The sequence below is a fragment of the Scylla paramamosain genome, chromosome 11, assembly GCF_035594125.1.
Source record: "Scylla paramamosain isolate STU-SP2022 chromosome 11, ASM3559412v1, whole genome shotgun sequence".
In the NCBI taxonomy this organism is placed as follows: domain Eukaryota; kingdom Metazoa; phylum Arthropoda; class Malacostraca; order Decapoda; family Portunidae; genus Scylla; species Scylla paramamosain.
Window position 1 is genome coordinate 9606666 of NC_087161.1, and position 26233 is coordinate 9632898.

The 26233-nt window shown below is 37.7% G+C and overlaps 1 protein-coding gene across 9 annotated transcripts in view; it reads left to right on the forward strand.

Moving 5' to 3' along the window:
* The window catches only part of LOC135104928 (uncharacterized), a 221239-nt gene that overhangs the window by 17846 nt on the left and 177160 nt on the right, over nt 1–26233 (forward strand). For 4 of the 9 annotated variants that reach the window (XM_064012708.1, XM_064012711.1, XM_064012702.1 and 1 more), the window contains exons 2-4: nt 22515–22604; nt 24298–24414; nt 24755–24834. In XM_064012708.1, coding sequence (XP_063868778.1) covers nt 22553–22604; nt 24298–24414; nt 24755–24834 — 249 coding nt within the window. In that variant the 5' untranslated portion in view covers nt 22515–22552. Of the gene's footprint in view, nt 1–6123; nt 6190–6235; nt 6591–17873; nt 18006–22514; nt 22605–24297; nt 24415–24754; nt 24835–26233 lie in introns of those variants that run through there. The other 5 variants (XM_064012705.1, XM_064012704.1, XM_064012706.1 and 2 more) reach the window with 5 other exon arrangements.

Sequence of the window (26233 nt, forward strand, 5' to 3'; positions counted from 1 at the left end):
TTCACTTTCATTCCATGCAATCACATCCATACCATACATTATACATGGCACAGCCACACTCTTCCACACTTCTCTCAACACATCATACTTACTTGCTCTCATCCTTGCCACGCTTCCCATTTGACCTACCCACTGGTTTAGCATACTTATCTTTTCATTCTTTGCCTTTGCACACCCACTAGGACTCATCCACATCCCTAAGTACTTGTATTCTTGCACCTGTCTCAACTCATTCTCTCCAAGTCTCCATACCACATTACTTTCATCCTCTGACCTATTCACATTCATTACTTTGCTTTTCTCACTGCTAAACCTTACTCCAAAGTCTTTACCATAGCCATCCACTACATCCAACAAACTTTGAAGCTCATCTGCCGATTCACTCATAACAACTACATCATCTGCATAAAGAAGCACACATACTTTATCATTCCCAACACTTACCCCTACATTCATTCTTCTCATCCTGGCTGCTAGCTCCTCTGTATACAGGCTAAAAAGGGTTGGTGACAATATACAGCCCTGCCTAACTCCTCTCTCACTCTTCACCCAGTCTGTTTCTATGTCTCCTAGCCTGTATCTAGCTCTTGTGTCCACATACATACTTTGCACTATGTTGACTATCTTTGCACTCAATCCAATCTTTTCTAAGACTCTACCTAACATTTCTCTGTTCACTCTATCATAAGCTTTCTCTATATCCAAAAAACCTAGGTACAATTTACCCCCATCCTTCTTTTTCTTCTCAATCATTTCATTCACCACAAACATATTGTCCTCAGCTCTCCTGTCCCTACGAAAACCATTCTGTTCTTCACCCAGCACTCCAGCTCTCTCAATCCATTTACACAGTCTCTCATTCAACACTGCACTGAAAACTTTACCTATTGTATTCACTAATGCAATTGGCCTGTAGTTCTTCAGCTCATTCTTACTCTTAAATCCTCCCTTATGCAACAGACACACTCGGCTCTCATTCCACTTTCTTGGCACTCTCTCTTTATCCCACACTCGGTTGAATAACTCAGTCATTCTGTCTATCACTACCTTCCCACCATTCTTGTAGAACTCATAGGGTATATCATCTGGACCTGCTGCCTTTTCATTTTTCTGCCTTCTCACACACCTCTCCACTTCATCCCTACTGATTCTTTCATCCAGTTCATCTGCATTCTTCCTTTCCAGTGTTACACATTCTTCTCTCACACTAAACATCTCACCTACCCCACCTACTCCTTCCCAGAACCTTTTGATTGCCTCCCTGATTCCATCCTTCTCTGTTATAACTACACCCTCCACTTTTAGACTCTCCACACCAACACTGCCTGACATATTCTCACCTCTCATGAACTTGTACCATTCACGGCCACCTTCCATACCTTTCTCCCTTTAAGATTGAATCACGCTCCTTTCACTCTTCACTTTAGCATTCATTATCATTCGTTTTGTCAACCGCTGCTGCTCCACATACGCTGCCCATGCATTCTGATACTCATTCTCTGCCTCATCGCTTTCATGCCTCTTTTTCCTCAGCCATCTACACTGTCTACTCATTCTCTTTCGCTCCTTCCTAGCCACTCTGATTTCATCATTCCACCATGGTTTACATACATTCTTTCTTCTACCTACTCTCACAAACCCTATCTGTCTCAGCAGCACCCCTCACGTCCTCTACCAGTTTCCCATTCAGATGCTCCACGTCATGCACACTTTCGTCGTCCCAGCTTCTCTCACTCAGATCAACCTGAAAGTTCTCCCACCCTACATCTCTCAGTCTCCACTTCCTTCTCTTACTTGCCACTTTCACTTCATTGCCACCCTGCATCAAACACTCCACAACCAGCATGTTGTGATCGGACACAATATCAACCAAACCATCCTCATCTATGCACATGTGCGACACAATTTCACGCATTCTTCCATTCACCAACATGTAGTCAATTGCCGATTCCTGTTCTCTTGCACTCCAAGTCACACGCCCCTCAGCCAAAGTAACGTTCAGATTTTCCAGCTCCAGTTCATCAACAAACTCTCCGAGCATTTCACCATTCCTGTTCCCCCAGTATTCCCACATGTGCATTCATGTCACCTATAATTAACACTCTCTCCTCTCCATGCTCTCTCACAACTTTCTTAAGTATGTCATACTTCCTCCTATTTTCCCTCTCTGCTCTTTCACCCATGACAGTCATGTACGCTACCACCAGTACCACCTCTGGTCTGTCACGACCATCCATGCATTCCACTCTTACTGCAAGCACATCCTCACTACTTGTACACTCCACCACATCAATCTCCTCTACTTTCAGTCCTCTTTCTTTCTTGTAGAGTAGGGCTACGCCTCCTCCCAGTGTTTCCTGTGCCTTACGCCCCTTTCCAATCATAACATACTCGCATCCCTCCATTCGTACATCATCTCTCAGGTGAGTCTCAGTGAGCCCGACTAAGTCGAACCTCCACTCCCTGAGCTCCTTGCATACATCCTCAAACTTGTCCACACCCCATCCTCTCACATTCATACAGCCAATCTTCACACATTTACTTGCCTGGTTAGTCTCTTTTCTTTCATGTTTGCTGACATCAGTGGGTCCTCCTCGTCATGCGTCGTCCACGCAACACACCTGCCTCGCCCTCATCCACTCAGCCAGTCGACGTCCTAGCCTCTCATTCCCATGTATCAGGTCTTGATCTTGATCTTACAGGAGGCTCAGGATTCCTTCCAGGCCAGGCCATGGCATCGGCACTCTTGTATGGAAAAAAAGAACAACAGAAAACGGCATACATAGTCATACAGTATCTATCACATCACCAGTTCCTACATCTAGCACGCCACATTTTCTCCAGGAACCCTTTCACAGCCTCAGTCATCCTTTCATTTGTCTCCCCAAACAGTCCCAGCAGCAATATCATCGATTCCCTTTCTGTCTTCTCCACTCTAGCATGCCCCAATTCCCTTAGTACCACTTGCATCCATTCCTGTCTCTGGCATACTTCACACACTCCATCATCACATGCTGCACCATCTCATCCTCTCCCATGTAACACATCTGGCACACTTTGCTGGGGACTCATACCATCTGTAACTCCTTGCATTTACATCCATACACTGTGCCATCGCTCGGAAGAGAAAATCACCGCCCAGGCTTCCCTCATACCACTTTTCATATATTGGGGCTTTTTCTCTCAATACCACTCCAATTTACTCTTGTGTGCCATCTTATTCTTCCATTCACTCAATCCCACATTCTTCACAAACCTGTCTCTCATTTTTCCACTTTCTAACATCCCATTCTAAACCCTCCCCATTTCTGACAATCATACTCCAGTCACTCTCAACATGCCTCCCTTCAAATCATTGAAAAGCCCAACTACTTTCCAAACCACTCTTTACTACCATCTTAACACACTTCTTAGCCACCTGCTGCTCGTAACATTCCATAGAAACACCTTTCTCACTAGTCTCGTATCATCTATTCACTCTAATCTAGCTTTGTACCTCAAGGTTGCTTTTGCATGTCTGTCTCTAAAAGTACTCCAACCCATGTCCCCTCTCAAGGCTTCTATCACTACATACCTTGGTGCATTAAGTGCCATCCTTGCTACTTTATTTTGTCCTACTTAATTTTTCTAATTCATTCTCATTCCATACAATCACATCCATACCATACATAATGCTCGGAACAGCCACACTCTTCAAAAATTTTCGCAGCACGTCATATTTACTCACTCTCATCCTTGCTGCACTTCCTGGACAACCCACCCACTGGTTCACCATGCTTATCTTTTTTCATTCTTTGCCTTCACACAGCCATTTGGATTCATCCACATTCCCAGGTACTTGTGTTCATCTTTCTGTCGTGACACATTTCCTCCCAGTCTCCACACTGAATTTCTCTCATCCTCTGACTTATTCACAATCATGACCTTGCTTTTCTCGCTGCTAAATCTCACACAAAACTCCCTTTGCTGTGAGTATTTTGGGGTATTGCCTTTGCAACGGCACCCCTATTTTTTTTTTTTTTTTCTACTGTTGCTTCTGTGTCTGTCATATTAAACAGAACTTTTTTTTTCCAAAGTGATGTTATGATATTCTTATATTCTTCTTGTTTATTATCTTTATCAAAGAGTAATAGTTTTTCCAATATATTTGTGTGGTAGGTTTGTTGGAGAAGTCTTGTAGTGTTTCTTACGTTTTGTAGTTTTGGGCAATAAAGCAGAAAATGTTCTAGGTTTTCTTCATCGTAGTTACATAGAAGACAGCTTGTTTCTTCATACTCCTCCATACTAACTCCAGGGTATTTGTTCTAGCCTTGTATTTGTTCTAGCCAAGTTAGATGGTGAGGAGTTATCATAAATTGCTGTCTCTGTCTTGATTTCATTTTATACTTTCTGTATATAGTTAAACTGTGTTTAGTTTCTAATTTTGCTTCCCAGCATTCAGTATCCCAATCCTTGATTTTGTTGCTTATCTTTTCTTTTCTCATTTTTCTTATTCTATTGACATTTTTATTTATTTCTAACATATATGTCTTAACCGTTTTTATCCATGCATCTTTCGAAGTTTCCATTATATCTTCAAAGATTGTTTTTTAGTAATGTATTGTTGCCTTGCATGAGGTGTCTTATATACTTGAGTTTGGTCTTCATGTCTCTTGCTGTGTAAGATGATGCTCCTATTTCTCCTCTTATTGCACTGTTTGAGGTATAGATTGGGGCATTAATTACATCTCTGTATGCTCTGTTTTCTGCTTTTTGTATTGTATCTATTTATTTCTTTGTATAGTTTACTACTTCTCCCCCAAACATTATTAATGGTAGAACAACACTTTTCCAATATGTTGTTCCTATGAGAATTTTACTGCAGCTTCTTGTGATGGACGGTATTATGTCTACATATCTGTTTGCCTCTTGTATAGTATTTTTCTTATGTTCAAGCAGAAAGTTTTTCTTGTTCATTACTTTTGTTACTAAGTACTTTATTTGATGAGTAACTTTTATTTCTTCTATGTTTTCCGTAGTACTGTTCGAGTTAAAAATTAATATGTTGCTTTTTTCCTTATTTAATTGCAATCCTCAGTCCTCTGCTACTTTTATTAGTAACTTTATATTTTGTTTAGCATCATCTTCATTGGTTATTAGAAGCATTCAATCATCGGCAAAAAATACTGGGGCCAGGGCACACAAATCACTCCTAAATTTGGCATTGAATTGGTTAAGTTTTTTTATGATATAATATGTCACCATAAGAAATATGATAGTTGACCTATTGCATCCTTGTCGTATGCCATTCATTATTTCAATACTACACATTTCTTTATCATTAAGGAATATTTTGGTGTTATCCTCTGTATATACTTTGGCGATGAGGTCAATTAACTTTGTGTGTATTTTATATTTTAGCATTACTTTCATTAACATTTCTATGCTTATACTGTCGAATGCCTTTGCAAAGTCTGCTGATATTAATATTAGTGATCTCTTATGTTCGTAACTCTTCTGTAAACAGTAATTTAGTATATGTAGATTGTCTACTGCTCTTCTGTTTTCAGTATATACATTTTGTTCTTCCATTAATTTATTATTTTCTTGTAGATGTCTTTGCATTTTATTTTTTTATGATTCCCATTAATAATTTATATTTGGTGTCTGCAAGGACTATTGGTCTCAGTTCTTTTATTGTTGGTTTTCCCTTTTCTCCATTAATTTAGTATTTGATGTTTTCCATGTATCCGGGATTATTCCGATATCAATGACATCATTTAATGCTTGAAGGAGTGTTGTTTTACATTTATTATTGTGTATCATAGCAATAAGGAGTTCTGTCTTAAATTTCATTGGGTCCTGCTGCTTTTTTAGTCTTTGTCTTTTTTATTTGATATTCTAACACATTGTTATTTTGCTATCTTTCATTGGGTTTATATTATCAGTATTTACCATGAATGCTGCATCCAGGTGTTCTCTTAACTGATATGGTATTATTATTGCCCGAGGGGGCAGCACTCAGAGTGATGTTAAATTAGACCCATAGGTCGACTCGATTATGTTTATTTTGTCAAACCTGGAAATATATTCCATATCAGTTGTATGGTTCACATAACAGTATTATTCTCGCCCCTTTCCAGACGGAGATGTAGGAGAGAAGGTTGTGCTCCCCGACATTCCCGTCAAAGGGAAGTGGCAGTTACTTAAGTATATCATAATCAATAAACAGCATGTTACAGTATAGGTACATATAACAATTACGTATTCTGGGTTGCGGAGAGGCAAAGAGGAGAGACGAAGGTCCTGCCTATAGGGGAACAGACAGAGTTCTGCCCCTTCGGGGCTTCAACTCCCTCTGGGTGGGGTGATAGGTCAGCAGAAAGGATGCCCGGTGTTTTACAAGATGCGATGTGAGGGGACTTGTGTCAACATTAAGCCTTTCCTTATACTCCTTCCACTACCCTCCTTAACGTCTCTCTCTCTCTCTCTCTCTCTCTCTCTCTCTCTCTCTCTCTCTCTCTCTCTCTCTCTCTCTCTCTTAATAGCTTAATGATGTATATCTGCCTACCTGGTTCAAGTGCTTGTGTACATCACTACAGCAGTAACAGGTATTGTTAATTCATTATTATCTATATTAATTGATTTATTGTCATAACAGTTCTTGAGTGTATTTTCATATTCTTATTTTATATTATTATTTTATATTTCAGGTATATTATTTCTTTCTTTGTTATAAATTTTCTCCCAAAATTATGTAATCTTCATAGGATACTCATGTATTTTCTCTTGTACTCCTTTTTCGTTATATAGTATAATCTTTTTTTTCTTCTCATTACTTTTATCTCTTAACTTGTTTATGTGCTGCCGGAATTTTCTGTTGTTTTTGTATGCTTTTATTTCTGAAATTATCTTTCCTTCATGTTTTGTTAATTCACTTTTTATTTTACTTTTCACACTTTCTTTTTGCTTGTAGTATAGCACCTTATATTTTCCTTTTTCTTCTATAGTTATTGAATTTCGTAATTTCCGGTTGAATTCTTTTCTCTCTCTTTTTTATTTTATTTCTTTTCTTATTTCTTCATTAAACCAAATTGGTTCTATTTTGCTATCTTCCTCATTTAGTTTTGCATTCCTTATTTTCCTTCCTATGGTCCTTTTCGTTGTTTTATCTGCTGCTTCTTTTATTTCTATTTCTAAGTCTGACATTGTGCATTCACTGGTATTCAGCTTTTTCTCTGATTCTTTTATATACTCCTTTGTAGTGTGCTAGTCAATTTTCAAGTAATATGTTTCTTTGTACTTTGACCCTTCTTGGGTTTCCTGCAATTTTGAATGATAACTAAAATTCACAGTTATTAGTTTATGATCTGATAGATCATACTCATCACCATTTTCATTTATTCTCATATTATCAAAGCACTTATATAATTCTTTATTTTATCAATGCAAAGTAATAGTAATTAGTAATAGTAATTAGTAATACACTAATCATCTCTTTGCCATCTCGTCTCTCCTTCACTGTCTATATCACAGTTTAATATATTAAGATTCAGATATTCTGAAATGTTAAGCATTCGCATACCATTATCATTTATTTTCTGTTTTACAATCATCCCAATGTGACCGTTGAAGTCTCCGACAATAATATATATATATATATATATATATATATATATATATATATATATATATATATATATATATATATATATATATATATATATATATATATATATATATATATATATATATATATATATATATATATATATATATATATATATAGACACACACACACACACACACACACACACACACACACACACACACATACACACATACACACACAATTCTGAATTCTGAAAGGTTCCCGCTGTGTCGCTGCTGCCCCATCCCCCCTACCCAGGACCGTCCCCTATCACCAACCATCACGTCAAGGGTCGTGCCGCCGTGATGGTTGCAGTGAATGACATGTTGCTATAAATGACTCTGTGTTTTCAATATGTGGAGATTTATCTGCATCCCGATCACACTATCGTGTTCACGAGAGCTTTTCCTGGTGAATGTAATAATATATTTCAGCAATCAATGATTAACTGTTGAAAATAGCGAGCATAAGTAAAACATGCTAAAACTTATATTTCAGTTGGGTTGTAGAGATGTGCGGTAACAAAATTAGAATAAGTTTGAGAACTACTCGTATGTCAAGAATGAATTATTAAAAGATTACACAAGGCAAATACAAGATTCACAGTGCTGCTTTTAATTTAGGGATAACATCAGGACTTGTGTTGTTAAGCAAGTCCAGAGATGAGGTTCGGGAGATAATTTTACAGTTATACAAAGAAAAGACAGGGTTGAGGATGAATATGAACAAAACCAAGCAATTTAATGAAGAGTAATTTCCTACTCTAAATAAAAAGGAAAGTATAAAGGTAACTAGTGCATTTTACCAGTCCCAACATAGAGCTTGGAGAGCTAGAGCCTTACTAAAGAATAAATGATTTGTTATAAGATTATGGAGCTATGGAAGTATACTATAGAAATAATAGATATATCTGCTGTCTGCTAGCATCAACATCAGTAGCTTTACTATAGAGTGTGGCATAACTGTCTAGAGTGGATGCTCTGGAATGGATCCATTTGAAATGGGAACTTAGAGAGACTAGATAAGATAATGCAAAAAAGATGATGACTATGTCTTGGCAGCTCACTTGTTCTTCACACGGGATTTACTTATCAGCTGGATGAAAGCTTCCGACGACGGGGAAAAATGACGGTGAGACGAGGGAGGGAGGTAGTAGATACCTGTCGAAACGATCATTCTCAGGGAGGCCTCACGAACACCGGACCATGGGGTGCTGTGATCTCCCTGAACATTTCCTTGAGTGTTTCACAATCCAAGGGGGCAGTCACAGCCTGCCCTCTAAGGACAACTCTCTTCCTTCGCACAACTTGACATGCACCTAATAGACGTACACCATTCATTCAAAATTGAAAATTTATTAATAGTTTTGGTTAATCCTTTTGACTTATTTGTTCAGGGACTGGCACCTCGCTGAGCCCTTTATATGTAAACAAAGCCTTAAAATGTATATGTGTATAGAACATTTTTTTCTTGGAATTACACATTCTTTCACCTCCTTCAGTATTTGCAGAAACTCGCGTCACACTCTATGTGTGTATATATATATATATATATATATATATATATATATATATATATATATATATATATATATATATATATATATATATATATATATATATATATATATATATATATATATATATATATATATATATATATATATATATATATATATATATATATATATATATATATATATATATATATATATATATATATATATATATATATATATATATATATATATATATATATATATATATATATATATATATATATATATATATATATATATATATATATATATATATATATATATATATATATATATATATATATATATATATATATATATATATATATATATATATATATATATATATATATATATATATATATATATATATATATATATATATATATATATATATATATATATATATATATATATATCTATATCAGTTCATAATAATAATAATCTAAATGAATATGTTATAACAAGTAATAAGTGCCTCACGGGTTTACCTTAATTTTTGATAGAAAACATCCAAACTGTGTAGGTGTTACATTCAATTGTGTGTGTATCACAGGTGTTTGACTCCTACCTTATCAAAGAACAATTTACCATAGTCTGTTTTACATTCTAAATTTTTGTTCCCCCTCCCCTCCTCCCCCCAAAAATTGAAAATAAATAAACAAATAAAAATAAATGAAACAATAAATAGATAAATAACTGGCAAGAGAATTTTACATCCTTCTCTTTGTGGACAACGATGTCAGTTAGGCTCTGACACAAATGATTAATACATATAGATACAAAAATAGTTATTTTCATATGAACCACCTTTAAACAATCTTGACGAACGTACTTGTGAACAAGAGAATTTTACATCCTTCTCTCTGTGGACAGCGATGTCAGTTAGGCTCTGACACAAATGATTAATACATATAGATACAAATATAGTTATTTTCATATGAACCACCTTTAAACAATCTTGACGAACGTACTTGTGAACAACGATGTCAGTTAGGCTCTGACGGCGAAATCTCGTACCCAGGATTATATAGACCGTTGTACCTCCCAAAAAACTAGTCCTCCGCCTATACTAAAAGACATAATTTTGCAAAATCATCAATAGTTTGGACCCCTTCCACAAATTATTCTTGAACATTTTTGGTAATGGTTCCACGTACTTCTGCATTCTAACACTTAATATTTTTTGGATCTAAATATTAACAAAGAATTTCTCTCAAAATACATAATATTATCATTTCTGGCATATTTTATCTTAACCTACAATGTTTTGTGATTGGGATTTTTCATGTGACTGACCCATGAGAACCCGGGAATATAATTATTTTCTAGTTTCCTTGTAAATCAAGAGGTATTACTCGGCACCATCTCCAAATATCAACAACTAATTTAACGATATGTAGATTACAATTTCATTTAATTTTCTCGTTTTAAAGTTTTACCGATTCCAAAAGTATATAAAAAATTTTCTTTACATAACCTAAAAGAAAGTAAATTTTTATATTCATGACCGCACCTTTAGGCTATAAAAATTATTTCATGGGATCATTATTATTTGGATGGTATTGTCTTCTCCACCAACATTTTTTTTCTAATTGTTATTTTGTCCCATGGCGATGGTAGTGCTTCTTCTTGTTCTTCTCCTCTTCTGCTGTTCCTAACCTAACCTATCCAATCCTAATCTATCCTATCCTATCTTAATCTATCCTAACTTGATCTCTCCTAACTTAACTCCTAACTTGCTTGACTTAGTCAGTTTGGTGGTCCTTGGAGTTGCCAGTCAGTCAGGCTGATGGTCATTGAGGTTCCCAGGGTCAATTGCCAGGGTCAGTGAGTTTGGTGGACCTTAGAATTACCAGAGACAGTTTGGTGGTCCATGTGGTCGCCATAGTCAGCTTGGTGCTCCTTAGAATTTTTCTTTCTTATTTTTATGTAAGATAGCCACTGGGCAAGGGCAACAGAAATTCGAATAAAAAGACATATTTAAATGCCAGTTCCCAGAACAATGCCAAATAGAATTATTAAAAAGCAGAGAATAAGTGTTTGAAACCACCCTCTTGAAAGAGTTCAAGTCATAGGAAGGAGGAAATACAGACGCAGGCAGGGAATTCCAGAGTTTACCAGAGAAAGGGATAAATTATTGAGAACACTGGTTAACTCTTGGATTAGAGAGGCGGACAGAATAGGGGTGAGAAAGAAAAAATTCTTATGTAGCGAAGCCGCGGGAGGAGAGGAGGCATGCAGTTAGCAAGATCAGAAGAGCAGTTAGCATGAAAATAGCAGCAGAAGATAGCAAGAGATGCAACACTGCAACGATGAGAGAGAGGCTAAAGACAGTCAGTTAGAGGAGAGGAATTGATAAAACGAAAAGCTTTTTGATTCCAACCTGCCTAAAAGAGAGGTACGTGAAGCTTACTCCATACATAGACGGATAGTGTATCTGTACAGTTAACAGTTCGGAGGGTGAGAAAACTAGCGAAGACGACCCCACATTGTCCAATTTCATTGAAGATGTATTTAACTAAAGATGAGATGTGAAGTTTCCGGTTTAGATTATAAGTAAAGGGCAGGCCGAGGATATTCAGTGAAGAAGAGGGGGACAGTTGAGTGTCATTAAAGAAGAGGGGATAGTTGTCTGGAAGGTTTTGTCAAATTGATAGATGGAGAAATTTAGCTTTTGAAGCACGGAGCAATACTAAGTCTGCTCTGCCCCAATCAGAAATATTTGAGAGATCAAAAGTCAGGCGTTAAGTGACTTCCCTGCCTGAACTGTTTACTTCCTGAAGGGCTGGACGCCCACGTAAAGACGTGGAAAAATGCAGGGTGGTATTATCAGCGAAAGAATGAATAGGACAAGAAGTTTGGGTTAGAAGATCATTGATGAATAATAGAAAGTGAGTGGATGACAAGACAGAAACCTGAGGAACACCATTATTAATAGACTTAGGAGAACAGTGACCATCTACCACAGCAGCAATAGAACGGTGAGAAAGGAAGCTTGAGGTGAATTTACAGAGAGAAAGGTTTATGGTGTAGGAGGGTAGTTTGAAAATCAATGCTTTGTGCCAGACTCATTCAAAAGCTTTATGATATGTCTACGGCAACAGCGAAAGTTTCACCAAATCCCTTAGAAGAAGATTAACAAGACGCAGTAAGGAAGGTCAGAATCACCAGTTTCCATCTCCTTTCTTAATGATGGTTACTACATTCACCTGCCTCAACATTACCGGTGTAGATTCACTCGAGGTTTATTCAGAACTCGTGATCAGCGCATGCGTTAACAGCATGCCAAATGTACGGTTCGATGATCATTTGCGCCCTGCATTAGACACGAAAATAATATATCTGAGTCCCAAAAAACCATGAACCGAATATGCCATCTAGCGTATTCATTCTCAGACCAGCAGGGAGATGCTCACTCCATGAAGGCAGGGTGTAAATGACGCATCGAACCGTTCATCTGGCATACTATTCACGCATGCATTGATCCTGAGTTCTGGATAGACCTCGAGTGAACCTACACCAGTACCTCTACTGAGTCTATTGATTTTCTAAAGAAAGAAATTAACGGTTCACTAATAACCTCTTTGCATTCCTTGCTTGCATTCCTTACTTTAATATATATTTCGTCTGGCCCTGGTAACTTGAATTTTTCAGCCTATATATTTCCTGTTCCACAATCTCTATAGTTATGGAAATATCTATCAGCATTTCATTCTCTTCTGCTCTAAAAATCTGTTCACTATCCAGCATTTTTCTGCATGTTTGCCAGGGTGAAAACTGTTAAAACATGCTAGTTCGGAATTTTACTCATCTCTTCCCCAGAATTAACAAATTTTTTCATCAGATGTCTTTAATGAACCTATTTTTTCTCTGTTCCTTGTCCTATATACCCAATAGAATCCCTTGGGGTCAGTCTTCACCTGGCTAGTTACCTTTAATTCGTAATTGTTTCCTGACCGTTCTAACCAGTTCATTATAATGAGGCCTTAAATCCTCTTCCCATGCCTTTAATCTCCTATTATATATATATATATATATATATATATATATATATATATATATATATATATATATATATATATATATATATATATATATATATATATATATATATTACTTTTCAGTCCTATGTAATGTTTTAATCATCCAGTCATCCACTTAGTGCCATTCTTCTGTAATCTTATTGTCCTATAAGGGATGTTTGCTAACTGTAATCTGTCAGCGAAATATATATACAACTCATCAACATTCATGTGCTTCCCCTAATCCCCTCATCCAGTGTCGCCACTCCATCTTCCACCTGCCTCGACTTCACCTCACTCATCTTACTCATTTCAGCATGATCTGACCAGCTAACACCAAATTCGCACCTCAGCATATGTCCCCCTCACACTAAATTTAGTTTAAAATTCTGAGTGAAGGGTGTACAAGTAATTAGGTGCATGTAGTTTTGTGTGAAAGAAGAATCTTTAGAGGGCAGGCTGTGACAGCCGCCTTTTGTTGTGAGACACAAAGGAAAACGTTCAGTGAAGTCACAGCTGGGTTACTGATAAATTCACAGCACCCCCTGATCCAGTGCTTCAGACCACACTTGGAGTAATTATCTTTTCGGCAGGTGTCTACTGCCTCCTTCTCCGGGTCAGTCTGATTGGTAGTCTTTTGGAGCTACCAGGGTCAGTCAGGTTGGTGGTCTTTGGAGTTGTCAGGGTCAGTCAGGTTGGTGGTCCTTGGAGTTGTCCGGGTCAGTCAGGTTGTTGATCTTTGGAGTTGCCAGGGTCAGTCAGGCTGGTGGTCCTTGGAGTTGCCAGGATCAGTCAAGTTGGTGGTCCTTAGAGTTGTCAGGGTCAGTCAGGTTGGTGGTCTTTTGGAGTTGTTAGAGTCAGTCGGGTTGGTGTTCCTTGGAGTTGCCAGGATCAGTCGGGTTGGTGGTCTTTTGGAGCTGCTTGAGCCAGCCCCTTTTCCGGGTGAGACAAGGGATGGGGGGGCGGTGCTGTACACTTACCTCCCTTGCTCCCCTGAGGAGGATTTGAAGGTGCAGTGCACTCTCCTCACCTCTTCCTCTGGAACGCGTAGGGAGGTGCTGCTCACTCGCCTCCCTTGCTCTCCTGGGAAGGGTAGGTAGGTGCTACGCACTCGGGACCGCCCCCCGTTTTTTTTTTTTTTTTTTTTGTAAAATTAGTCTATTTCCCATCTTATGCCCATGCCAATACATACAGAAAAATATAGTGTGAATTTTTTTTATTTTATTTTATTTTATTTATTTATTTTTATTTTATTTATTTATTTATTTATTTATTATTATTATTATTATTATTATTATTATTATTATTATTATTATTATTATTATTATTATTATTATTATTTATTTATTTTTATTTATTTATTTATTTATTTTTTTATTCTATGTGGAATCTGAATGCTGACGTCCAATACCCCGATTTCCCAAGACCGTTACTCCATCCACTGGGCCATGGGAACCTAACACAGTTAAGAGTAAAGAAGATATATTTGAACACAAGAATTTCCTGATCTGTGTTCATGACACAACAAAAAAGTATATAAGATTTATTGTTGTCGATTTTAATGTGAACATTCACATTCACAACGATAATAAGATAAAATTAATTATAGTGGACTTGTGAGGGTATCAGTTATGGCATGAAAATCGTAATAGGTGAGGTTAAAGAATTTTAGAGCAGTGGGGACTCCTTGGGTATGGAGCCGCCAGTGGAAGCTCTCTCCTGTGTTGCGCAGTGACTGGCACACAGCACACCATTACTATTATTCCAGTCTGCAGCACGTGAAGGACTCTGTCCAGAGACTCACGCATTGTTTTATTCGTAACTTACGACGAGTCTCAACATATAAATCAAATTATGTCATCAAAAAAAAAAAAAAGAAAAAAAAAATGGTGACCGTCTCTTGGATGACGAATGCCCTTAAACCACCCATTCGTTCGTCACACGGATTTACTTACCAGCAGGATGAAAGCTTCTGACGGGGAGGAAGGGCGGCGGGGGGAGGAATTAAACAGGAGAGGATAGGGGGACCAGGGGATGCTGAGGGGGGTGTGTGTGCTTTATTTATTCACTTTTTTTTAACATCCCATAAATATTGTTGTAAGTCACCGCCAAGGAAATCATTTTAGCGACAATACAGTGTGTGCGTGTGTGTGTGTGTGTGTGTGTGTGTGTGTGTGTGTGTGTGTGTGTATGTGTGTGTGTGTGTGTGTGTGTGTGTGTGTGTGTGTGTGTGTGTGTGTGTGTGTGTGTGTGTAGGACAGTTGTCATTGATAACAGAAATGATAATTATAAATACAGTATCAGTCTGTGACATCATCACTCATCTCTACCGTACTCTTCTTGCTCCCTCCCTTTAGAACATAAGAACATAAGAAATAAGGGAAGCTGCAAGAAGCGACCAGGTTTACACTTGGCAGTCCCTGTATGAAATATACCTACCTATTTCCATCTATCATTCCCATCCATAAACCTGTCTAATCTTCTCTTAAAGCTCTCTAATGTCCTATCACTAACAACATGATTATACTGAGTTCGTTTCACTTATCCACCACTCTATTTGTGAACCAATTTTTTTCCCATCTCCTTCCTAAACCTAAATTTTTCAAGCTTGAACCCGTTATTTTTTGTTCTACCCTTGTTGCTGATCCTAAGAATTTTGCTTACATCCCCCTTGTTATAACTCTTATACCACTTAAAGACTTCTATCAGGTCCCCTCTTAACCTACGTCTCTCTAAAGAATGTAAATTTAACAACTTCAATCTCGCCTAGTAAGGAATACTCCTCATCCCCTGTATCCTTTTAATCATTCTCCTCTGTACTGATTCTAATAGACCTATATCTTTCCTGTAATATGGGGACCAGAACTGCACAGCGTAGTCCAGATGAGGTCTGACCAGCGCCAAGTATAACTTTAATATTACTTCCGGCCTTCTACTTTTAACACTCCTAAAATTGAATCCTAGTACCCTATTTGCCCTGTTTCTGGCCTCATTGCATTGTTTTCCTAGACGGAGTTCAGAGCTAACTATAACTCCTAAATCTTTCTCGTACCCTGTACCTACCAGAGTTTGGTTGTTTAATGTGTACCTACTGTGTGGGTTTCCTCTACCTACGCTAAGTACTTTGCATTTATTTATATTACATTGCATTTGCCATCTGTCCGTCCATTCATTCATTCTATCTACATCTGCCTGCAAGGCGATGGCATCCGATTCTGACCTAATTAATGTACCTATCTTTGTGTCATCCACAAATTTACTAACATCACTACTAATTCCATTATCCAAGTCATTGATATATATTAGAAATAACAATGGCCCTAATACTGATCCCTGTGGCACACCACTAATTACATGACCTCACTCGGATTTCGAGCCGTTTATTACAACTATCTGTCGCCTGTCGCTAAGCCATGACCCTATCCAGCCTAACACCTTCCCATCTACCCCGTGTGCCCTAACCTTTTTCAGGAGTCTTTGATGGGGTACCTTTTCAAATGCTTTACTAAAGTCCAGATATAAGATATCATAATTATCTCCATTATCTACTGCCTCGTACACTTTACTGTAAAAACTTAACAAGTTTGTCAGGCAAGACTTCCCCTTCGTGAACCCATGCTGTGATTGATTTATCAAGTTATGTTTGTCTAAATGTTCCCTAATGTTCCTCAATGTTATTGACTCTAATATTTGACCTACAACTGAAGTTAAGCTGACAGGTCTATAGTTAGACGCTAAAGTTTTATCTCCTTTCTTAAAGATGGGTAGTGCATTAGCCTGCCTCCACATTATTGGTACCTCACCTGACTCAGTGATTTCCTAAAGAGAGAAACTAACGGTTCACTAATAACCTCTTTGCATTCCTTAAGTACTCTGGGATATATTTCATCTGGCCCTGGTGTCTTAAACTTTTTTAGCCTACCTATCTCCTCTTCCACTATCTCCCTAGCTATGGAAATATGTCAGTTATGGAAATATCTGTCAGACTTTTTATTGCTTCTCATTCTGTCTCTCCTTTCTATACATCTCTGGAGAGAGAGAGAGAGAGAGAGAGAGAGAGAGAGAGAGAGAGAGAGAGAGAGAGAGAGAGAGAGAGAGAGAGAGAGACAGAGAGTATAACCATGGATTAGTGCAGCATATTTGCGGTGCGCAGGTGTGTCGGGAAGGGGCCCGAAGCTTGGGGACGGGCGAGTGCAAAAAGGGAGAGATTAAATTCGGTGACTTAGTGTTGTCAGATCAAGTAATATATACTAAGACCTGTATTATTATTTTTCTTTTTTAAGGACGAGTCATTATGTCATAAACTTCCTCTCCGATGCACACACACACACACACACACACACACACACACACACACACACACACACACACACACACACATACATATATATATATATATATATATATATATATATATATATATATATATATATATATATATATATATATATATATATATATATATATATATATATATATATATATATATATATATATATATATGTATATATATGGGACAGAGAGAGAGAGAGAGAGTCGTCAACTAGAATAGAAATTTTGTTCAGCTGTCCATCTTGAGTGTTGTTGGTACTTTTATTGGTACATAATAATTATTGAAATGACAGTTTATTAGAATAACAATAATTATCATAACAAGCATTATTCTTTTTCATACACTCAGTTCATGAGGCACACACGCCATCGGGCTTCTATGGTCCTCCCACTATCTCCTGTTTAATTCCTAGCCACGCCGCCCTTCCTCCCCATCGGAAGCTTTCATCCTGCTGATAAGTAAATCCCCTGCGAAAAACAAGTGAGTGCTTTAATTAAGGCCACTCAGTTGGCAAGAGACGGTCACCATCTGTTTTTGGGATGATTGGGGATGGAAGTGAATGCTAGAGTGAGAGTGTTGTGAGGGAAGTGAGCATGAGTGAAAACGCAAGCATGAGTGAGTGTAAAAGTTCGCGAAAGATGAAGCGTGAGAGTGATTGAATAAGAACGATCCTGAGGATTGCTAAATAGAATGAGACTGACTGAGAATGAGAATGAAATTACACAAGAGTGAGAAAGTGAGTAAAGATCGAGAGTGAATAAATAAGGGGAGTGTTTTGTTGGCGCCTTCCCATATTACAGAACTGTATAAAGCAGGGATTCCCAACCAGGGATTCATTTGCCCCTAGTGGTACATCTACAGTTTTCAGGAGATACATTGGGTTTTAGAGAATAACCACTACAGTACAAAACATGGTGTTATAATTTGCAGTCAGATTGCACTTTTTTTTTTTTCTAATTTTATTTTAGTAAGCAAACTTGTATTTAAACTATATCAAGAGTAGGGTGAATAACGTTTGTTTTTTACTATTATGGAACTTTCCGCAATATGAATTAGGCCTGAAAAGATCAGGTATGGGATGTGTATAGTACCGACTCGAGACTGACGTGTGGCACCGACCTGTGTCACTTAGTCCTACTGACAAAGCTAGAGGTGTGATAACGTTACTCATCACCAACACTGTTGCCGTGGCTTTGTTGAAAAAAAAAATAAATAAATAATAATAATAAATAAATAAATAAATAAATAAATAATTAATTAATTCAAATAAAATGAAATAAATGAAATAAAATAAAATAAAATAAATAAATAAATAGATTGATAAATAAATATCACACATACAAGTAAAAGTAAATAAAAGACAAGAATATCTCATATTTAAGTGCACAATATCATGTACTTGTATGTTACTTGGACTCCACTTGCTCTACCGTTTATGAGTACTTTCTGTCATGATACTGCCTGGACTGGCAGGCTGTGCCAATGACAGTGACACTGACAATTTCATCTTTTATTTTTTATCCTTAATTCAAATATTTAGGGGTACATGGAAACCTATGAAAATGTCCAAGGGGTACAGAGGAACAAAAAGGCAGGGTATAAAGAAAGGTGGATATATCAAGATGAAATCTATTAAGCACTGACGATTTAAGCGATTCCTCAATCTCTACATAACTCTTGTTGAAAGTGCTACCTCAGACTTCACCATATAATTGAGAGAGAGAGAGAGAGAGAGAGAGAGAGAGAGAGAGAGAGAGAGAGAGAGAGAGAGAGAGAGAGAGAGAGAGAGAGAAACTGCAATCAAATTTTTCCCTTTGACGGAGTGAAATCACTGATTATGCACTCCATCACTGTAGGGACTTACAAAACGGGCAGGATGAAGGAAAGGAGGCTTAATAAATTATCTTTTTAAACACTAAATACTTCATACATTTTATTAAGAAAGTGGATGAGGGATACTTAGAGGGGGTAGGGAAACAAGACAAGGATTGAAATATAAAAATACAGAAGTTTACAGAGCCCGGGCGATCCGGGGTGCTGTAGCATTGCTGTAACATTGCTTTCTGAATTTCGAGTCTGAACTTTATTATTCGGACAAGTTATGTGTACATTATATTACTGAAATGATATTTGGATTGTTACATTGTGGAGTGTTTAAGCGTTTCTTGGTTGTAGTTCCATTTGAAGAGAGAGAGGAGACTCCTAGGGAACCAGGTATGGCTCCTGGGTGGAGCGCAGTCATGGAGTTGCAGGGCTGTGAATTGGTCCCATCTATCTTCCATTTTGGCTCATACCTGGTTCGCCATGTGGTGAAGCACATTGAGCGCCGGTGTGGCAGAATGAAATGTCCAGCAGTGTTCGCTGCCAGATTTGCATGGCATTACCTACTTGCAGCCCGCCAGCGCCCGACGCATATTTCCGAAGTCTGGAAGAGTAGGTGCTGATCTCTTGATGGTGGTATAGCTATGCTATGGATGGACCAGGCAGAGTTTAAGAAATACTATTAAGACAGTTTCACCAAGCAACTGACCGCCTTTTTTTTTTTTTTCTTTGTTGCTGGAATCAGTTGCATATATATATATATATATATATATATATATATATATATATATATATATATATATATATATATAAGTACTACACACACACACACACACACACACACACACACACACACACACACAGTTTACAATGCTAAGCTACAAAGACAGTTTACAAGAGAATATGCCACATTATTAATAATATTATTTTTGGAACATACATTTATATTTGAAAATATATATATGTTTATTTTATTTATGCAACTTCTAATAAAAAAATACAGTAAATAATTAATAAAATATAAATATCACTTTAATTTTCAATTGATTTAGTTTGGCTTTTATCTTTATTAATTTTTCTACTTCCGCTTGTGGCAAACGAAAGAAAACGCACTTGTTCACAGCGGATACACTACAATAACCCTCGGCAAGTGATGAACTAGTAAGGAACGAAAAAAAAAAAAAAGCTTACTTAAACGAGTCTTTCTGTCGTGTAGTGGAGGTATGCGTTAATAGAACGTTCATTATACCAGCGTGCGGAGGAAGTATGTAGGTTTAAATCTGTCTATAGCCATAGGACGGTTTTACGAGTTCTATGGACTACTTTGAACGGTCCGTCATAGAATTGTTGCAGTGGTTTCTTGACTACGTCCACACGAACGAAAATGTGCGAACAGGTGCCGAGATCCTGGTTAATGAAGACTTTAGTAGCAGAGAACCGAGGCTGAGCTGGTCGCAGGTCATTCATCCAGGATTTCAGTGTAGAAGTGTAGTCCTGAATACTGGCCGGGGCTTGCTGTGGAGAATAGTTGAGGAGCTCGCCTGAGAGTCGGAGTGTGGCTCTGTAGACCAGCTCGGGGGAAGAGTGCCTTAGGTCGGCCTTTTATTGATGACCGGATGCCTAGAAGAACTAAAGGCAGAGCTTGGGACCAGTCTTCACGATGCTGAAGTGTTGCAGCTAAGGAGGCCTCAAGTTGACGGTGGAAGCGTTCGACCATCCCTTTAGCTTGGGGATGGTAGCTGGTTGTTCTGTGGCGTCGAATACCAAGTAAGGTCATGAATTTGCCCCACAACTGGCAACTGGCACATCTGGCAACCCTGGGAAGGTTTATGGACCTGATGGGGGCCCCTCCTTTTGTTCTCCGAAACTGTGCCTCCGTGCTTGCACCTTACCTAGTCAAACTCTTTCAGCTCTGTCTGTCAACATATACCTTTCCTTCTTGCTGGAAGTTTTGCCTCAGCCTGTTCTTAAAAAGGGTGACCGTTCTAATCCCTCAAACTACCGTCCTATTACTTTAATTTCCTCCCTATATAATTTTTTTTTTTTAATCTATCCTCAACAGGAAGATTCTTAAACATCTATCACTTCACAACCTTCTATCTGATCGCCAGTATGGGTTCCGTCAAGGCCGCTCTACTGGTGATCTTCTGGCTTTCCTTACTGAATCTTGGTCATCCTCTTTTATAGATTTAGACAGTTTACAAAATAATATGTTCTGGTGTTGTGCATGGTGTGCAGCACAGTGGTAGATGCAGTGTTCTGCTAGTGTTACTGGGGGGGGGGCGGAGCGTTGCCGTGAACACTGAGTCCGCGTGGAATGGGTGTAATGAATTGTGTACAACTAAGATAGTTTGTAAATAAACCATGTCTGGAATTCTGAAAATCCTGTAGTCTCTAAAAACGCAATAGGTCAGGTCTATTTTTTGTTTTTTTAGAACATGGTGCGTATTTTTTATTTTTTTTTTTCTTATCTCGAGTAAAAAGGTTACTCACTGATTCTTTTGTTGGCGCCTCACCATATTACAGAACCATATAAAGAAACATGGATATATCAAGTTGAAATCAATTAAATGTAGGCGATTTAGGTGATTCCTCAATCACTACGTAACTCCTGTTAAAAATACTACCTTAGACTTCACCCTATCATTGTGTGTGTGTGTGTGTGTGTGTGTGTGTGTGTGTGTATGTGTGTGTGTGTGTGTGTGTGTGTGTGTGTGTGTGTGTGTGTAAGAGAGAGAGAGAGAGAGAGAGAGAGAGAGAGAGAGAGAGAGAGAGAGAGAGAGAGAGAGAGAGAGAGAGAGAGAGAGAGAGAGAGAGAGAGAGAAATTGCGATGTGGAAATGAATTGCATCCAATACTCCCGTTGAATACTATTTTTCAAGTATTTTATTTAGTCTATGACTGTCTTAATCATATGCTGATATGGCAACAGATTGTGGTTCATGAAGAAATTTCTTATAATGACAATGGTAAGAGTATGTTTAAAACTGAGAATAAGTTTGATGTCATTATCCACATATTCCATACATATACGTAAGTCCTTTAACAACCTTATCGCTGCAATCCACTCCAAACACACACACACACACACACACACACACACACACACACACACACACACACACACACACACACACACACTTACTTAGACACTTTACTTTTGTTACAGGCTTCTGGTGAGATCAGGAGTACAGCACAGCCTTCCTCATGTGTACAGCAGTGAAAATGAAACCCATTTCCATTTTACTACTGATGTTGAGTAAGTCCTATTTATTTATTCATTTATTTATTTATTTTTTCTTGTGTGTGTGTGTGTGTGTGTGTGTGTGTGTGTGTGTGTGTGTGTGTGTGTGTGCTTGGGTAATTATATATATATATATATATATATATATATATATATATATATATATATATATATATATATATATATATATATATATATATATACATATATATATATATATATATATATATATATATATATATATATATATATATATATATATATATATATATATATATATATATATATACCTAAGTGAATAACCAGATGGATAGAATTTCTTTATTTATCATTAGAGTTCTCCGTCACGAATCTCAAGAAAATAATGAAGGATGTCTTCTTCAGTTCTTCGTAAACGCCTCGGAAACAGGCATTTTTCGACGCATTCATTTCGCGCAGGTCTCATGGGAGCCTCGGAACTCTACAACTACCTCGGGCCGCAAGCTTCCAAGGCTCTTCTCGGAGAAATAAGCGGACAGCGGTGCGGAGCGAAAAACACAGCCACTCGCGGGCAGCGATGCAAACATGTTAGGTGAAAACAAGGCGATGTGCTTGTATTGTTTTCAATAAAATCTCGAGCATACAGAAATATCTGCAAACAAGTTACTTGTGGGTGAAAACCATTATTAAAACCGTGTAGCATGAATTATTTTAAATCAAGTGAGTAATAACATTTGCATACAATGAGCGTGGAACAGTCAAGTCTTCCAGCGGCGTGTCTGAATGGCCTTCCAACACATCATTGTGTTCTGGTACAATGCCATAATGTAGTGTGAGGTCATGACTGATACAAACAATTCACGCTCAAATATTCTGCAGAGTGGCTTGTAGTTGCACATTTGATGAAGTAGGACAGGTCTGAAGAAGCGATACACGAGATAGAACGTGGCTTTAACGTGGCGGATTCTGAGCATCGGGAAGAGACCTCACTCTAGCCTCTGTAAATGACCTGCTACCTGGACAGCTGCTAGATGTGCTCCCTACATCATAGTTACCCCTTGCTCCATAATCGCTAATAATGGAAAATATTTCGTTATATTATAATACTTGCAGTCTGTCTAGACATACTAGGATAATAAAGAGGGATACCTAAGAGATTAAACGCACCCAAAACGCACAAATAGTGTGAAAATACCACATTTGGTAAAGCCGAGTCAGAAATCTGTGCTTTTATATATATAAGAATATGAATCGTGTTCACAAACTACTTTCGACGCTGTGTTGCAAGTTGTCAGTGACAATAATTTTGTGCTCTTAGAAGGATAAAAAAAAAAAAAAAGAACTATGACGCAACAGTATCCGCAGATTTTCATGTTCTTATCAGTTATGATTAGCGCTCTGCCTAAACTTTACTTGATGTAGTGGATGTTGCTAACGAAGACTTTAATAGGAATCTGGCAGTGCAGATCTTGTGTATAACAGTCGGTCTAGTGGGAGAAATATAAATACACAATATTTGTGAGCATTACTTTCCGAAGAGTTTAATTCTAATGACACTATGTCTGCATGACACTAGGCCATGTTTATCTCCCAACAGTCTTGTATAGTATAGGGCAAATCGTTGAAAATAATTGATCTAATTTAATAATTCATCCCCATATGGTGAGGAGGGGAGTGATAGGTCTACTTGAAACGCGTTCGTACTAAACATTATCTTCCACCAAAACAGAAGTCCAGGCCGCCTTCCTCGCCACACAAGGTCCAGATATCCATGCTGAGTTCTTGGGCAATGGAAACCCAACTCTCAAGATCACTGCCAATAGTAGTTGCGAAAACATTACAACAGGTAAGTGCACGCGCGGGCTCGCATACACACACACACACACACACACACACACACTCTCTCTCTCTCTCTCTCTCTCTCTCTCTCTCTCTCTCTCTCTCTCTCTCTCTCTCTCTCTCTCTCTCTCTCTCTCTCTCTCTCTCTCTCTCTTTCTATATATATATATATATATATATATATATATATATATATATATATATATATATATATATATATATATATATATATATATATATATATATATATATATATATATATATATATATATACACACAAAGCCAACCAGTTAATCAATCAATTAATCATTTAATCAATAAGTCAACCACTAAATGTTTCTTTGCAGATAAGATACAAGTGGATTTTTACAGATGTTCCATTAGTGGCTCACCATTGCATCCCGCATCAGTGTCAGGAGTGTGTACGGTACGTGAATGCGATGCGATGCATCTATATCCTTACAAGTCTTGAAAACTGCTTTTCTGAATAGCTACTCTTAAATATCAGTGCATGCGTATTCTTGTCTCAAGAACAGTACTGTAGATGTGATTCCTTCCCTTCAGTTATAATGTGAACACTTATTATGGTGCTATCGAGCACTGCTGAACTTTGATAGCAAGGGCACAAAATGAAATTTAGACTTGAAAAAAAAAAAAAAAACTACGCTAAGTGCTACTGCCGTTTAAGCCGTACTAATATGTTCTCCTCCCCCTATACTCTGTGTCTCCATTTCTTTTCTTAAACATGATTTAATTGTTTTGGACTGCGATCTAGATGGCGCAATTTTACCCAAACCTTGGTGCTGCGCTGCTAAGAAGTATTCATAATTTACATTCACTCCCCACAACACTTACCGTCTTACTAGGGTTATATTGTATGCCTTTGCGATTTATTACATATTTCTATTGGCCATAAAATCCTTCACAACTAAAACGGCTTGACTGCACATTCTGCGACCGAGCTGAAAAGAAAATATTGCCATGTATTCCCTGCACATAGTTAAAAGCCACTGAAAGGAAAGAGCGCAGGGCCTGGGAATTCCCTTTTCGGCATTTCTTTTCCAAAAATCAGAAGGCAAAATACCTGACTTAGGGTATCATCCTTATAAATAATTTAAGATTGGTATATAAAGACTAAAAATATTATGATCGAAGAGAAAGTTATGGTGACTTCCTTGCCATTTTGTAGAAACATCTATATAAGTAAGTTTCAGTGTTTATCATCAACTACGTCTCATCTTCCTTAGGTGATCATAATCCTTAAAAAAATAGCGAATCTGTTTGGGTGCTGCCTTTTTCGCGAGCCAAAACTCGTACTAGGTCGATTATAGGATCAGAACTTTAGTGAAAAGAACAGTCCTAGCGCCCCAACTCACCATCCACCTCTCTCTCTCTCTCTCTCTCTCTCTCTCTCTCTCTCTCTCTCTCTCTCTCTCTCTCTCTCTCTCTCTCTCTCTCTCTCTCTCTCTCTCTCTCTGTGTGTGTGTGTGTGTGTGTGTGTGTGTGTGTGTGTAATATAAGGAACATTATACATTTTGTGTGAAGGTGTGATGCATTATTCGAATCTGAAGAGCAGCACACGTCTTTCTGTTTGCCTGTCGATTTACTTCTTTAGAAATACTTATCTACATTTTGTTAAATTTCTTCTTTCGACTGTAAAGCAAATGAAAACGAGTCACATCTTGGATAGTGGCCAAGCAAGTGACTTCAGATTGACACGATTATCCCCTGCCCGCGTGACCTGACCCACCTCTGATGTGAAGATAAATGTCGGACACCAGCTCTGCAAAGTGTTGTGGCATTTATACAAAATCACTGCCAAGATA